Below are 15,568 nucleotides of genomic sequence, written 5' to 3'. Positions count from 1 at the left end.
GAGTTACTAACACTCATGTTCATATTCATTTTGCTAATAGTATATGTGCATCTTCCGGTGAGTAAATTTTCCTCGACTAAACATTAAAACCTATCATCGACTAAATATACTTCAGATAAATTAAAATATTTTCTTTTCCAAAAAAAAATAAGATTTTGCTATTATATACTATCCAATATATATATCATTTACAAAAGTATATAATTCAACCACATGAGCAATACGAATATACAAAAGCTAAATATTATTTAATTGATATTAAAAGTTAGCTATTAAAATTATTGACATCTAAATGAAAAAAAATCCAGTTTAAAACTTAAATTTAAATCCCAACTCAACAAATCAGATTTAATAAATCCAAAATTCAAAAATCAGATTTAATAATCCAAAATTTGAGATCAATATTAGGAAGGTCAGACTATTTTACCACCCCTTGTCCCTTTGTAAAGGCACTTAAAAAACCAATAAAATGACTCGACAAGGGAAGGGCAAATACGCTCTGTATTAACAACTGGTAGCCTTCTACACAAGATTTTCGCTTTCCATATATCAAATTCTACCACTGACAGTAGATAAATTTTGGGGAGACATAAAATGCGGGATTCCAAGTGGACTCGTCTGAGAAGCCGATAATCTGGTTGTTAGTGATGGAGACAAACTCAATTGGGGTCCTGGCGTGATTATACCATTCAGGCTAGGTGATCTCATCATGTTTCTGGGAACATGTGATCCTGGCTCTTGCAAAGGCAACCGGGATGAAAATTTCATTTGTTGTATCATTTTGAGATGTTCAGCAACGGTCCTCATTGTTGGCCTTTCTGACGGATCTGTTTGAAGACATCTTTGAGTTATATCAGCTAATTGCCGTGCTGCACTGGCTGGGAACCACCCTTTGAGCTGAGGGTCCATAATCAGTGACAACTTACCATCATCTGATAAATACGGCCAGCTCCACTTAACTAAGTTCATCTCCTCCTTGGCTTGGTGAATGTCAAGATTTCTCCTACCTGTAAGCAATTCAAGAAGCACAACACCAAAACTCCAGACATTGCTCTTAGGTGTGAGCAGTCCTTTTTCTGGTATCTCGACTGAAGGATGTGTCCGTGCCTGAACATAGTGCATAGCATAGAGATTAAATTTATGAAAAAACAAAGCTCATTGGCATCCACTTAAACCATGTCAAATGGAAACAAAAACCATATAAGTAATCTTGAGTAAAATTAGTACTTACAACCGAAGTGCTTGATATGTACGTCTCAGGGATGTGGCTTATGCAACCATATCCAGATAGTTTTGCACTGAAATCTTTGTCGATTTGTATATTTCGAGTCGAAAATTCATGAAACATTGCCTGTCATAAAAACAGGATGTATTCATTTGTGGACTAGGTTATTGTGCAAGAAAAAAAATGCATTTATAGAGTTCTAATCCCAACCTAGTTAAAATAAGTTGCAATTTTAAAGAAAATGTATACAAGTTTAATTACCTGGAAAGGCCCTTCATCATGCAGGAAAGTGAGACCCTGTGCAGCACATGAAGCAACTTTCATTCGGGCATTCCAATCTAATAGAGGGTGATCAGATTTTCCATATAAAAGGAGGTCTAAGCTTCCATGATATAACCTCTCATACACTAGCATCCTCCATTCGGAACCCTCGTGTGCATGAAAACCAAGTAATTTGCAAATAGAAGGGTGTTGCAAACTGGCAAGTGTATTCACCTCATTTATAAATTCTTTCTGACCCTGCTAAAGCACAAAAATAGTAAGACAAGATCCTGAAGTCAATAACATAATCATTTATCTTAGAACTTAGAAGATACTTGAGAAAAATGTAGATAATTGATTTTGTAAACAAGAACATATAGTCAATAATCTAAGATTTGAATCAATATATAGCTGCAAACAATACTTATTAATCAGTGCTATATAGCAGCACAAATATCCCCAATTGAAGTATATGCAGAGATAATGAAAACTGAAAACACCAAAAAATGAATGTTTTATATTGCCTGGGTTGATGACTTAAACCGAGTCACAGTAGCGTCAAGTTTTCTTGAACCATGTTTGTCATCACCAAAGGATGCTTTGTATATAGTGGAAGAAAGACCCACTGACAAACACCGCTCTGCAGAGAAATTATTACAGGCAGTCGCAAGTTCTTCATATGAGAAGTTCCTCACTTTTCCTTTAATAGGTAGGGTTTGAGGAGATGTGGAAGGTATTGAAGGAGGTAATGCAGGAGGCAGTGGCAGTGGACCAGATATATTATGTTGGCCACTGGCATTCATTACCTTAAAACTCCCCAGTTTTTTCATAACTGAAGCATTTTGAGGAGCAGGAAGAGGAAGGGGTATGGGATTTGGGGTCTGACGTTCTTTCATTGATCCAAAACGACTCTTGGAGCCCTCTTGTTCCTCATAATCAACTGACAGAGCATCTTGCTCTGCTGTATCCAAGCTTGAAGGTGCAGATAGAGCCCGTGCTCTACTGTTGGTGCTGCTATTAGGTTGCTGTTTAACCCTGTCTCTGAAACTCGATGGGGCAGACTGTAAACTTCGAGTTTGAGTTGGCGGTTCTGGCAATGCAGTGGGTGGATGGTCCTGAGGGTTAACTCGTTTTACATACATATTCTGCTCTGACCTCTTCTTCTTGCCTTTTGAAACTCTAAAACATCCCATCATAAGCTCGGATAACAAAGCAGTAATGCACAATTGTTCCTGTCACACATAATGTTAAATGTATTGGCATCAGAACACTCAAATGCCAAAAAGAACACATAGAAGACTAAATACAGAAAGGATACTAACAAAATAATATTTTACCTGAAATAAAGATTTTCATATAGAGTTTCGAACTCCCTAAATTGTAATATTAAGTTGTAAAAACCTTCTGTATAAGAAAGTAATTTAGAACACTAAGAAATCATGTCCAAAAAGAACATTCATGACCTTCCACAACCAATGATCCTTGCGTTATTGCAGTGTTAGTTTTCATTCTGTACTAAATTTTCCTGTGGATTACAGATCATCACATTTTATTTCAATTTTAAGAAATTATAATATTTAAGCAGAAGGTGGGAATATATAGCAATGCTCAAATGAAGTAAAATGTGATGAAGAATAGTCTATTTTATAAACTTACAGAAATTAATATTTAAGAATGAGTTTAGATTGGAAACAATTCTCCAACTCCGAATAAATGAGCAAACAATATAAGACAGTAGGAGTGTCAATAAAGAAGATGCTGATAAGACCCACTTACGATACTCAGCACATATGAATCTAAAATTTACCCAAATGCAATCAAAAAAGTCTCTCCCAGATATTGTACAAAGAAAAAAAAAAGTCTTCAAATCATACAGTGTAACTTGAAAATATCGAATTTAGCCACACAAAAAAACAAACAAAGAACTTGGAAGTATCGAAAGTAACTAGTTTTTATTGAGCAAGAAGAAAAAGACTATGATGCCAACTGAGTTGATGAATGATGGTATAGTGTCCAATATAAACTAGCATCAACAACTAAAGATGGCTTCTTTTTATTACACAAAAAAATCTGCAGTTTCTTTGCATAGATATACACACACACTCGCCAGTTAAATAAAATATTTAACTACGAAGACGAATCACATAAACATTGCAATCAATCTGATCAGAAGACTAAGAAACTGGCAAATTAACAATCACAAAACAACCTAAATCAAAATATGTACTCAAGTCCAATGAATCAAAATAAACCACTTGATAAAAAAAAAAAAACTCTTGAAAAACAAATTGTTACAACATGAACAACTCCATTCAGCATAAAACATAAAGATCTCCACAGAACCAATTACAGAAAAATATCACAAACCCTAATAGATACACTATAGTTATAGACACATATCAAAAACTACAGTAGGAGGCATCAAACCTGAAAGCCAGAGTATGTAAAAGAGAGGACACTGATCTTGAGGAGCTGTAAAGAATGGATCTTTATAGATGACAAGTGAAAGAAAATCAAGAAAGTTTGGGGGTTGGAAATGAATGGAAAGAAATTAGGAGAAACAAGTCAAAAGAATACTACTAATGAAGAAAGAAAGCAAGCAAAAAAGGCAAGTAAGCGTAGAGAGTCTTATTTGTTTAAGAAAGAAAGGCGAAGAAGTAGCACTGGTCAAACAAACCATAAAACAAGGGCGACCCTTTCGCTATTTCCAACTCAAATCAATACTCATTTCACCGTTCTGCCCCTAGTATATAGTTAGCTTGATTTATTAGCGAGTAATTGACCGTTTGCACCGGCAGTTTAGGTGGTTTTTGCGATTTGGTCATGTTTTTATAATACGATTTTTCTATGGTGTGCCCATGGGCACACACTAAGCACCAAAATTTAAGAAATTGGAGGGTTTTTATTGGCTTACCTTCTTTAATAATGGTGGACCCCCCTGCAGATACAACAACCACACCAATCAAAACCCTCCATTTTTATTAATGTGAGTGCTTAGCATGTGCCCATGGGCACACACTAGCCAAACCGTTTATAATATTGGTAGTATGCAACCCATAACTTATAATTCTTAAATAAAATACAAAACGTTCTTTAATTGTCGTTAAAAGATAACGGTTTACGTCCATTGATCGGTTATATCTAATACTCTTTGTAATAAAATTGCTAAGAAATACAAAAAATGAAATTTATAAAGGTCAGAAATAATTCCTAATTGTTATTGGATTATTAAAATCCTAGTTAATAGGGCCCGGAACCTGATTTATTAATTAATTTCATAATAAATTAATATAGATTAATATAAGGACCATTTAACATCAACATGTGAGCTTCATGAACCGTTTAAACTCAAGAACTGAGCATCTAGCCATGTCAAGGCTTGTATCTAGAATCCTAATCCAACTAAGAGTCCTCCGTAAGGATCCAGATCTCAGAGTTCTATGTGGATTCTAACTCTTAGCTCCCTTTGTATTTTTTTTATTTTTCCCAATTTGCTAATACTTAAATTTATCTTCAATTATATAATCACTGCTCAGATCAAAATTTTAAAAATCCGACTGGATTTCCATTCATTATTTTTCGTTCTGGTCATGAATAAAATATCTAAAAATTATTCCTGATCTTTATTTTTACTCATTTATGTCTTCTTTCCTTTTATAACGCAAAAATCACTATTCATAAGTCACTCAAAATGCTTATAAAATATGTACCTATTACTTCTAATATCCCATGATAATTAGGAATTATATCCGACCTCCGTCAATTTTGTTTTTTGTATTTCTTAGCAGTTTTATTACAAAGGGTATTAGAGATAACTAGTCAATAGATGTTGACCGTTATCTTTTAACGGCAGTTGGATAAAGGGTTGCACTTTGTTTAAAAATTATAAATCGTGTGTTGCATACTGCCAACATTATAAAAAACGAAACCAATTCACAAAACCACTTAAGTTGCATGGTGCAAACTGTCAATTACTCTTTATTAATCGATACTCCATCTCTTCCAACACGTTGTTTATATTTTGATGTATTTTGAAATTCGTATAAAATATAATTTTATAATGTCTTTTTATTTTATTTTTTGAATAAAAATTTAAATATAAAATTTTCAGAATTATCAAATTATCAAAAATTTATATTAATACAACACAAAAAACACATGAGAACACTAATAAAAATAAAACAAAACACAGAGAACATAAATTAGATATTTTTTCTGAAAGGTTAGAAGACAAATAGATATACCCATGTATAAGGAACATAATTGAATAAGACATACATAGCAAAAAAATTTGAATAAAACATGTTGAGACACATGATCAAGCATTTGGGTTTTTTTTGCCCCTAAGAATTAACACCAGCCTCCCACCCTCATCTCAAGTAGCCACAAAGATAATGAGCCTGTTTGTTTTAACTATAAGCTGAAGCTTAAAATTATTTCTAATTTTAAGCTGAAAATGTATATTTGTTTAATAAGCCAGAAGTCAGTTTAAAATCATGAATAAACCAGAAACTGACTCGAAGTCAGAAGTTAGTTTGAGATACTTTTTCAGTGACTTAGGGGTCATTTGGGTAAACTTAAAAGAAATGATTGTTTGTTTAAAGTAAAGAAATGGATTAGAAGTGAAAAGTAAATAAGTTAATAAAGTATTTAGAAAAAGGTAGAAACTCTGAGAGAAAAGTTAGCATTCTAAGCTTCTTAAAAGTGCTTCTACTTATTTACGCAAACGGGTTAGGAAAAATAGAAGCCAGAAGCACAAGCTGCTTCTGGTAAACAAACAAGAGCTTAATATTTTTAAATTTTTTTTTTGATAAAAATTAATCATAAGTTATAAATTATCCATAAATCATTTTTAATTATTATTATATTTTTAATAACCTATAAGTCATTAAAAAGTCCCAAACAGATATTTTAAACTCCCAACTTATAAAAGAAATCACGTTAAGCTATAAGTTATAAACTCAGCCAAACGGGCTCAATGCAAAGAATCATCATTCTTTGAAAACATAACCAATGTGTATTTGTTCATTTTATTTTTTTATAGGTCTTGGTTTAGTGAGTATACATAGTACTCCTCGAAACACATATTAGATTTGTGTTAGTGTTTTACATCAATTTTTTAATTAATTAATGTATGTTGATCATAAAAGAATACTCCCTCCGTCCCAGTCAATAGTATACATTGGGGGATGGGGGCGCGGCACGGACTTTAATGCTTCAATATAGTATAGTTCTGTAAATTATTTTTAAAATTTTCTTTTTTTGTATAAAAGTATAACATTTATATTTTTATACAAAAAAAGAAAATCTTAAAAATAAGTTGTGGAACTATGTTTTATAAGAGCCTTAAAAAGCGTGTCGAGCAGTGAAAAAGAAACGTATACAATTGACTGGGACAGAGGGAGTATGACTTACATAACAACTAGAAATTTTTTTTTTTCCCAAGAAGAAAATGATTTCATTCATTAATCAAATCATTCATCAAAATATTGCTGAACTCCGGATGTGCATTGTCCATCCTCAAAATACAATCAGCAAAATCATAATTATACCTCGCCATATGATGAGCTACATTGTTTGCAGATCGTTTAATAAATCTTAACACCACCTTCTTGTTACTCAACTCCTTCAAAAACTCCTTGCTTGATCATGATCAAAAAAGATCGTTTAATAAATCTTAACACACATAATCAGTGTGTCAAAATAATGTGTATAGCGTAACATATTATATGATAATTGATGGCTTGATTTTATTACCAAAAATACAAATATTTTTGAATATAAAAAGATCCTTAAATCAAAATTTTTGCCATATATCTGAAGATACACAATGTATTCATATATCAAAAAACATAATATGTCACTGTGTTTTCAATTTATTTACAATGATGTCATTATTTCATGTATAATGAATTAATTAAAATTTATATTTAATCAATGATCTAGATTGTCGTCTCTCGGTCTCTTGATTAATAAGATCTCACCGGAACTTAACATATATTCGTGACAAGCATAGGTGTAGTACGCATATCCTGGAGAGCCATATGTGAGTATGGAAAAAGGATCACCTTCTTAATCATTGATTTTGATACTATTTGTTGGGCCGCGCAACATCCATTAACTGTATATTAATATATTTGTATGATATATATGTCGTGCGGTATCGGTGAGTAAGTAAAAATTATATTTGAAAAAAATATATCAAATCTCTAGTTATGGATAATATATATTTACTACTACCAGTCTACCATGATTAAAACAATGGGTTAAATAGCTAATTCATCACTAACCTGACTCGAAACTTACAACTGAGTCATGTTGTTGAAAAAACTTTCAAACTCATCACCAAGTAATTAAAAACTTTCAAAAATATCATTTTCCGTCAGTTCCGTTAAGTAATTAACGGAAAGTTCAAAAACATTTTTTTTAAAAAATGAAAAAAAATCTGAAAAACACTTAAAAAATTCAGAAAAATTTGGAGCAAAAACAAAAAATTCATAATAAATTCAAAAAATTCTGAAAAAAATTCTAAAGTTCAAAAATATTCTGAAAAAAATTCAAAAATCTTAAAAGAATTTGAAAAAATTTGAAAAAAATTAGGTGGCAAGTTTTTTTTTCGGGTTTTAGAAAATTGAAAAGAATAAAAAAAAGGTTTGAAACTTTTTGTTTTTTATTTTTTTATTTTTTTTATTTTTTTTATTTTATTCACATTTTTCAAAAAAAAAAATCAGGTTTTCTTGAATTTTTTCAGAATTTTTCATGATTTTTTTGCAATTTTTTTTGATTTTTTTGGTTTTTTTTAATTTCTTTTTTGAACTTTCCGTTAACTACTTAACGGAACTGACGGAGAATGATGATTTTGAAAATTTTTAATTACTTGGTGATGCGTTTGAAAGTTTTTTCAACAACATTACTCAGTTGTAAATTTCCAGTCAGGTTAGTGGTGAATTAGCTATTTAACCCTTAAAACAATATATCAAGTCACTGGTCCGGTCATGGGTAATATATCAAAAGGTTGCCGCAAATTACATTGATTAGCAACATATATTAGGATAAGTTGTAGAAGTGGTCACCTAGGATATTAACCCTATTAGTCATCTAAAAATTCCCTAAACTTATGAATTGCATATTCCGGCAAACATATGCAAACTACAGTAGCTCCACTAGAACCAGCCTCCCCTTCAGGCAACAGAACACAAACTTGTGGCGTTGGAGTTATATCTATTGGGCCTGCATAGATGGGCCTACCCCACCCGAAATCTGCTGTCTCGTAAATGGAAAATCTTGTCCATTGGGTTATGTACAGCTTTCCACCAAATTCTAAATTTTTGGGCCTGTCCACCTCAACAAAATCTATTGTGGATCTCACGTACTCTTCGGAAACATCTAACCGGGCCTCGCGGACTAGTTGGGTTGTGCTCGAGAGAGGCCCATCAACAAGCTGAGTAACTGTGCTTGTCACACATGCTAAGCATACTGCATTACCATAAAACCCTGTTTTCAGGGAACTGAGTTTGAGTTTTGATCGGGCGTTTACTGAGAATGTGAGCCTCAGCTCGTAATCGCGTGGTTTAACGTCTAGCGCTTTGACCCATGATCTCCATACGTGCGCTGCCATTGCATCAAACGTGGTGCAGCCGGAGCTGTTATCCGGCTGCACCTTGTTCTTCAGACGAGTCTGGAACTCTCGACTGATTCTGTAACATTTTTGGACAGGTTTGGTTTGCCAGAGGCTCATTGTGAGACTAGAGCCCTCTTGAATCTTCATGTATTCAGTGTGTGGAAATGTTACTTTAGGTGGGACACGAGGCTTGAACACTTCCCTCTCCCAACAGGGCTTTGGATTTGTGATCAATCTCCCTGTTTTGGCTGTGGCCGCCCAGGCATCAAGAAACTGCATTGCCCCGAGGCCATCGCATATGCAATGGCAAATTCTAAGCCCGAGACTAAAGCCTCCGCATTTGAATCTTGTTACCTGTGCAATTACCAATGGCATATCAATGACTTTGTAAGGTTCTTCGTAGGGGAATCTATATATCAGCGTTTTCCAAGCAGGATTAGGCACAACAAGATCTCCGAGACTAGACAAGGGCAATTCAGAATGAGCTTCAACCATAAGGGCACCTTGCTCTTGTGCAAAATATACTTCTAGCTTACCATCGTCCCGCTCCCTGAGCCTACCTGAAAAGGGGTAATATGGAACTAAAACTCTGGCAAGAGCTTCCTTCAGTATTTTTGTGACAGGTTCTTGCTCGGAAAGCAGGTTGTTGGAACGATAGAAGTAAACTGTTGGGGTGAAAACTCGAGCACCAATCACGTCGTCGAGGTTAGAAAGGAAGAGGCTGTCACCAGGTACAGCAACAATTGGGCTAGCAGGGAGAACGGGATAGATATGGTCTATGCTCAGGGGAATATCGAGGTGAGGGACATTGAGTTCTTGGATATATGGGGCCATTGTAGTGTTATGAGGACATTCATGCCAGGTATCAGCATTTTGTAGGAGACGAGGGCCCCTTCTTGACTGAAAGAAATACATGCAAAGATGTTGAGCCACATTTATAGGGGTTTAAGTGCTAGTTTGGTGGAAAGAAGATGATGTTGTTGGATGGCATGATCTTTACTCTTTTGAGGCTATATTTGCATGAAGGGAAATCAGGAGGGTTGATCAACTACAAGCTTTAAAAAAATAAAATCCTAAAGAAAACATGTATCATAACCACACATATAATGATGTAATTTCAAATACATGTCTCACATTGGGACATATAGCAGATAAAAAAAAACAAGACAAGTAGAAGAAAAACTTAGACAGGAATGCAGATTTTTTAAGAATTATTTCTGATACCAAGTTTCAGAATGAACACTGCACCAGAAACTCTGTTGAGGCATGCATACAGTTGGACAGACAATTTGGTAGCTACCAGATCAAATCTTCACATACAAAATACAAGCCAAAAGTCATCACATACACATTTTCAGGACACTTTCTCCCTGCTACATTTGTGACTACACACTTACCCATGTCCAGGGGTTTCTCATGATATAAATTGTCAACTAGACGAATAGCACAACATATAACTCATACTCGACTCGATTTAATCCAGTCCATACCATGGTCCTGAAGGTATGCAAGAAAGACAATGAACTTGCAAAACAAGCACGAATGATGAACAGATCAAAGATTGACAGGAAATCACTTAAAGATCCCCACCAGCACAATGCAACAGATGGAAAGACCAATTTCAGTCCAAAGAAACCAGCAAAAAACAGGAGCCAAATGCAACAGATGGAAAGACTAATTTCGGTGTCCAAAGAAACCAGCAAATAACTGGAGCCAAAAAAGGTATGATTGAGTAACATCCATTTAGTTTCTACAGAAAAAAAAGAAAGAAAGAAAGAAAAGGAAAGACTGTTCAGCAAAACGAAAGATGAAAAACATTGCAGAAACCTACTTAATCCTAACTATAAGTTCCATAATTTTTTCCTCTGCAAGATAATAAAAAGCTGCTATGTCAAAAGCATCTCAGCAAAACCAGACTCTTTTGTTTATTGTTTCATTTCCACAAATGAACAAAGAGGATACATTCTGACATCGAACTCACAAAATGATTTAGCGCACAGGCTGCTGGTTGTAGTGGTTCTTCTCCTTTTTCTTTGCCGCAGCCAACCTTGCACTCCTAGCAGCAGCTTCAGTCGCAGCAGCTTTCGCAGCTGCATCCATCTCCTTGCTTGATTTTTTCTTCTTCATGGAAGCGACTTTCTTAATTGCTTTCACATCAACACCGGATGGAAGATCAGCTTTCTCAGTTCCAGCAGTTTCATCTTTAGCATTTCCAGACTCCGCACCATTAGTTTGATCAGCTTGTTCTTTAGCCTCTTTTGAAGCCTTGTCTTTCTTCTTCTTCTTTTTTGCATTTTTGCTCTCACTTGGTGCATTAGTTTCCTTCTTCTCAAGGTCAGCATTGGGGTTCTCTGCCTTCTTCTCTTGTGCAGTCCCTGACAAGTGGAATTCGTTATCAACATAATTATCTTGTGGAAAGGTAATACTTAAATAAGCTAACATATAAGAGACAATAAACATAGTTGTTAATGCAACAATAAAGGTCAAACAATATATGTAATCCTGGTGTTCACCCATTTTTGGAGAATGCTTCCTGTTTTACCAATGCATATCATTTGGTCAATTTTACGAACTGTGACCTTCATTAATGTTAAAATCAGAACACATGACCTTTTATCCCAATAAAACCAAATACTTCACTGCAATTAAAAGACACCAAAAACACATCTCATGGAGCACAAAAGATGAGTGGCTTAAACTGGGAGATGTGCCTTTGCTAATTACTCTTTAGGAACCTCTAAATTAGCATAACAAAAAGAAATGGACATCATAAGAACTGACATAATTTGGGCACTCTAAGCATCATATCCAAATTGTGCGTATAAGGGATGTAAAATTAAAAAAAAGAAAGATAAAATGGTTATGCAAATTAGTAACAAGCAACAATTCAAAGGATGATAATCTATATGCCACTGATGTTTTATGTTAGTTATCTATTTTGAAAGGCCATTTAAATTAATAATGTCATCTTGCCATATTGAATTAGTATCCAAATAGTCCAATTAAAAAGGATTAGCATTATACTACTATGTCATTGGCATGGCTCTTTACGTATCACCAGCTGGAAAGTGGCATTAAATAAAACACTATGTCTATGTGCGTGCAATAGCAGCCAGAAAACTTGTAATTGCACTACCGTACATCTAGGAAGCATGAGTGATGGTGCGGGAACAGGAATTGGGCAAATTTAGAAGTAATGGGAATTCAGGTGCAGGGGTTTCGGCAAATATTAATATACTAAAAATATATTTTGCATAGATTTCAAGAGTTAAATTCATATTTGAACCAGATAATCAAATAAGTTCAATATCCTTAACAATTTACAATACAATTATTTAATAACACAATTATTACATTACAAGGTATTTAAGTGATAGAGTACTCAACTAATCACAGAATTAATCATTAACAAGAATTCCCGAGCACCCAAGAATTGAGTGCCCGGTGTGGTGCGGTGCGGCGGGTGAGTAAAGAATCCCTGCTTTCTTGCCGTACATTACTCAACTCGGAAAAAAAATAATAAAAGAAAATTACAGAACGAATTAAATGCAATCACCATTATACAAAAAAGACACATAATCACATAAGTTGAAGCTACGTAAATTTTGTAATGCTCACCACGGGAGCCTTCTTGGCCACTGGCCTCGGATGTTGGATAACCCAATTCTGCAAGAACAGCTTCAAGTTCAGCAAGCTCTTTTTTCTTGAGTTCTTTCTTAGAAAGTTGCCTGTCAGTGTCTTTAGGTGCCTCCACAGGTTTCTCAACAACAGGCTCTTTCTCTGCTGGCACTTCAACCTCATGTTCATGCTCCTCTTCATTTTCATCATCAACCTCTTCTTCTTCACTTTCACTTTCCTGAAGTCAGAAAGTGTCACAGCCTCAAGTTGGGAAACAAGATTCAGACAATCAAGTAGAAAATTGTAATATACGGTAAAGCACATATGGGGTATTTATACCATATTATTTAATAAGCATGCAATAATTCCCTAGTGGAACTGTGGAAGTGTAGGACATAAACAAAGATAACTGTAACAAGATATATATATACATATACATATATATATACATATATATATATACATATATATATACATATATATATATATATATATATATATATATATTCATATTATATATTTTATGCAGGTAAAATAGCACATCATAAACTCATGACTAGAAAGTCGCACTGTACCAACATCGAGGAATTAAGGAGGAGCTTGGGTGATGTAGGCAGAAAGCAATATACTCATACTCTTTAGTGGTGATAGATCATTGTGCTTTAAACATAAAGGAACTTGAGGTGTAGATGCAGTTCGGACATCACAATAACTAATGCCTCCATGGAGTAGTAAATGATAAACTGGAAAACTCCGCTAAAAATAAGATAAATGTTCTTAAAACTAACTGCCAGTTACAGTTTTAATTTTACTTGACCATACTTTGGTTACTGCACGTATAGCCAAAATGGCAACATCTGCCTTTATGCAATGTGACACCAAAGGGGAAGAAAAATCAAGCACGTGTCACATAAGTATTCCATAAAGCAAGATCCTTTTATGCAAATCGTTGATAGAAGATCCTTCTTTGTTTTTTGAACATTAATAGCATTGCATAAGAAACAAGTAAACAAATATTTATCCGAAATAAGATAAACAATTCCATCCACGTAACGAATACGACAAAAACTGCAACTAAAAACATTCAAGATCATTTATCCGACACGAAAACGACAAAAGCATAACTGAATAGCATTCAAGACCACATGAATCCTAACAGAAATTCAATTAAAAAGTGCGCGAAATAAACCTCAACAGGGGTTAAGCTCTCTTTAGCCTTCTCAGTCTGATCGCCTTCCATTCCAGCCCAAACAGGCAGCGGAGCAGTTGTGGCATAATAATCATCGTCATCTTCATCATCAACATCAGCCCAAGACTTAGTAGTTAGAGGGGCAGGAGCCCAAAACACTTGAGGCTCAGGCTCATTCTTATCCTGCTTCTTCTTCGAACCACTTTTTCCGCTCTTCGAAGATCCTTGCTCCTTATCAGACTTCTTCTTCTTCCTTAGAGTTCCAAGAGCTGCAAACACATTAGTGCTGTTCAAAACAACAGAATCATCCTTCCGATTCCCACCTCCAGCCATTTTTCGCAATTCAACTTGATTAAAATCACACCTTTATTCTACACCAAAACAAACCAAGATTAAAAATACACCCATCAAAATTCACAAATCAAACACACAAAATAACATAAAGGGGTTCCAAGATTAACACGATTATAAGGATTCTAACAAAGATCAAGAAGATCTAACTCAAACACAACACTAACTAATAACAAAAGATGATAAAAAAGCAATCGTTAACTAAAATCAAGGTGAATTAGACTAAGCCCACATAAAAATCACACACAATCTTGAATTAAACAAGACTAAAACATAAATTCATACCTGTTTTTCAACTGTAAAAAGAGGTGGATGGATCGAAAAGAAGGGTAAAAGGGTGATAAATTAAGGTGAGATTTTGGTTAAAGAGAGAAATAAAAACAAGCCTATATACACGAATATAACACTGTTATATGTGTATGTATTGTATGTATATGTGTGGGGGGATGAGGTTGTGTGCTTATTAGGGTTGGATGAGCTGGGAAGAAATGAGATGAAGGTATGTTTTCGGGTGAGAGATATAATATACGGAGATAGTAATATATTGAGATATGAAATTGAAAGATACATGTAAGACAGGCCTGTTGGAGTGCTAATCCTAAAAGCCCATGTCCAGTATGGGTTTTTGTTATATATTTTGTTTGTTGGGCCTCATCTTTCTATCTTATCTTCGAAAAATCAATCAGCTTTATTTTGCTTAATTTGAATGAATATTGAGTTGTTTTCTAATCATGAATATATTCCCTCTTTTATATAGAAAAGATTAGTTTGGTAATTTTATATCTATTTAAGAACATCAGTTATAGTTGTTGATGATTTTACCCGAATTATAAAATAGATTACTACTCTCCGCCCCAATTCACTTCTGTCTAACAATCAATAGAAATAAAATCAAAAGTATACTCACATTATGTCATGATAGCTAACACCAAACAATACCTTGTTCAATGGAGTATGGCCCAAAAAAATAAAATCACTGCTTATTTTATTTGTTTAATGAAAGAGGATGGAGCTCATGTTTAAAGTCACGGAAGTCACAAATCAAGGTATCAATGGACGCAGCGACGTTTAAGGAGTTTAATGCTTCTGGGATTAGGATGGTAGCTAGAGATGATAAAGGAGATTTGATTCAAGCAAAAACAATCTGTCTATATGGTATGGTCTCTCCGGTGATGGCAGAATTCATGGCCATTAAAGAGGCTCTCAGTTGGATTGAGGACACAGGTTGGATGAATGTTATAGTGGAATCAGATTCGCTGGTTTCAGTCCAAGTTATTCGAAGCAAGGTATCTATATTGTCTCC

At 34.4% G+C, this 15,568-nt stretch overlaps 3 protein-coding genes across 4 annotated transcripts; all 3 read right to left on the bottom strand.

The window, feature by feature from the left end:
• Nucleotides 1-321: 321 nt before the first annotated feature.
• LOC108195926 (serine/threonine-protein kinase PCRK1) lies at nt 322-4,050 on the bottom strand. Its single transcript, XM_017362944.2, has 5 exons — nt 3,914-4,050; nt 2,011-2,718; nt 1,487-1,744; nt 1,232-1,351; nt 322-1,107 (listed from the first exon to the last, which is right to left on the bottom strand). Exons 2-5 carry the CDS (start codon nt 2,680-2,682, stop codon nt 550-552), a joined length of 1,608 nt encoding a protein of 535 aa, XP_017218433.1. The 5' UTR covers nt 2,683-2,718; nt 3,914-4,050; the 3' UTR covers nt 322-549.
• A 4,441-nt stretch (nt 4,051-8,491) lies between these two features.
• On the bottom strand, nt 8,492-10,645 carry LOC108195927 (alcohol acyl transferase 1 allele RGa). Its single transcript, XM_017362945.2, has one exon. It carries the CDS (start codon nt 10,020-10,022, stop codon nt 8,577-8,579), a length of 1,446 nt encoding a protein of 481 aa, XP_017218434.1. The 5' UTR covers nt 10,023-10,645; the 3' UTR covers nt 8,492-8,576.
• A 148-nt stretch (nt 10,646-10,793) lies between these two features.
• LOC108195929 (uncharacterized) lies at nt 10,794-14,803 on the bottom strand. 2 transcript variants are annotated; one of them, XM_017362946.2, is made up of 4 exons: nt 14,551-14,803; nt 13,915-14,285; nt 12,726-12,963; nt 10,794-11,482 (listed from the first exon to the last, which is right to left on the bottom strand). In XM_017362946.2, exons 2-4 carry the CDS (start codon nt 14,245-14,247, stop codon nt 11,097-11,099), a joined length of 957 nt encoding a protein of 318 aa, XP_017218435.1. In that variant the 5' UTR covers nt 14,248-14,285; nt 14,551-14,803; the 3' UTR covers nt 10,794-11,096. The 2 variants fall into 2 exon arrangements, with proteins under 2 accessions (XP_017218435.1, XP_063937318.1); XM_064081248.1 differs by having other exon boundaries at nt 13,915-14,278; nt 14,551-14,796.
• Nucleotides 14,804-15,568: the final 765 nt, after the last annotated feature.

This window comes from Daucus carota, chromosome 7, assembly GCF_001625215.2.
Source record: "Daucus carota subsp. sativus chromosome 7, DH1 v3.0, whole genome shotgun sequence".
NCBI classification, from domain to species: Eukaryota; Viridiplantae; Streptophyta; class Magnoliopsida; order Apiales; family Apiaceae; genus Daucus; species Daucus carota.
The sequence above is the reverse complement of the archived record's forward strand: the minus strand, read 5'-3'. Positions and strand labels throughout refer to the sequence as shown.

Bases quoted from the DNA above. Each gene is read 5' to 3' on its own strand.
- LOC108195926 (XM_017362944.2), bottom strand. From the start codon at position 2,682: ATGATGGGATGTTTTAGAGTTTCAAAAGGCAAGAAGAAGAGGTCAGAG. The intron at 1,745-2,010 runs GCAATATAAAAC...GTGCTTTAGCAG, and splicing joins GGTTTAAGTCATCAACCCAG to GGTCAGAAAGAATTTATAAA. The intron at 1,352-1,486 runs GTAATTAAACTT...TTTTTATGACAG, and splicing joins ATGATGAAGGGCCTTTCCAG to GCAATGTTTCATGAATTTTC.
- LOC108195927 (XM_017362945.2), bottom strand. From the start codon at position 10,022: ATGTATTTCTTTCAGTCAAGAAGGGGCCCTCGTCTCCTACAAAATGCT.
- LOC108195929 (XM_017362946.2), bottom strand. From the start codon at position 14,247: ATGGCTGGAGGTGGGAATCGGAAGGATGATTCTGTTGTTTTGAACAGC. The intron at 12,964-13,914 runs GTTTATTTCGCG...TTCTGACTTCAG, and splicing joins AGAGCTTAACCCCTGTTGAG to GAAAGTGAAAGTGAAGAAGA. The intron at 11,483-12,725 runs GTGAGCATTACA...TCCACTTGTCAG, and splicing joins TGGCCAAGAAGGCTCCCGTG to GGACTGCACAAGAGAAGAAG.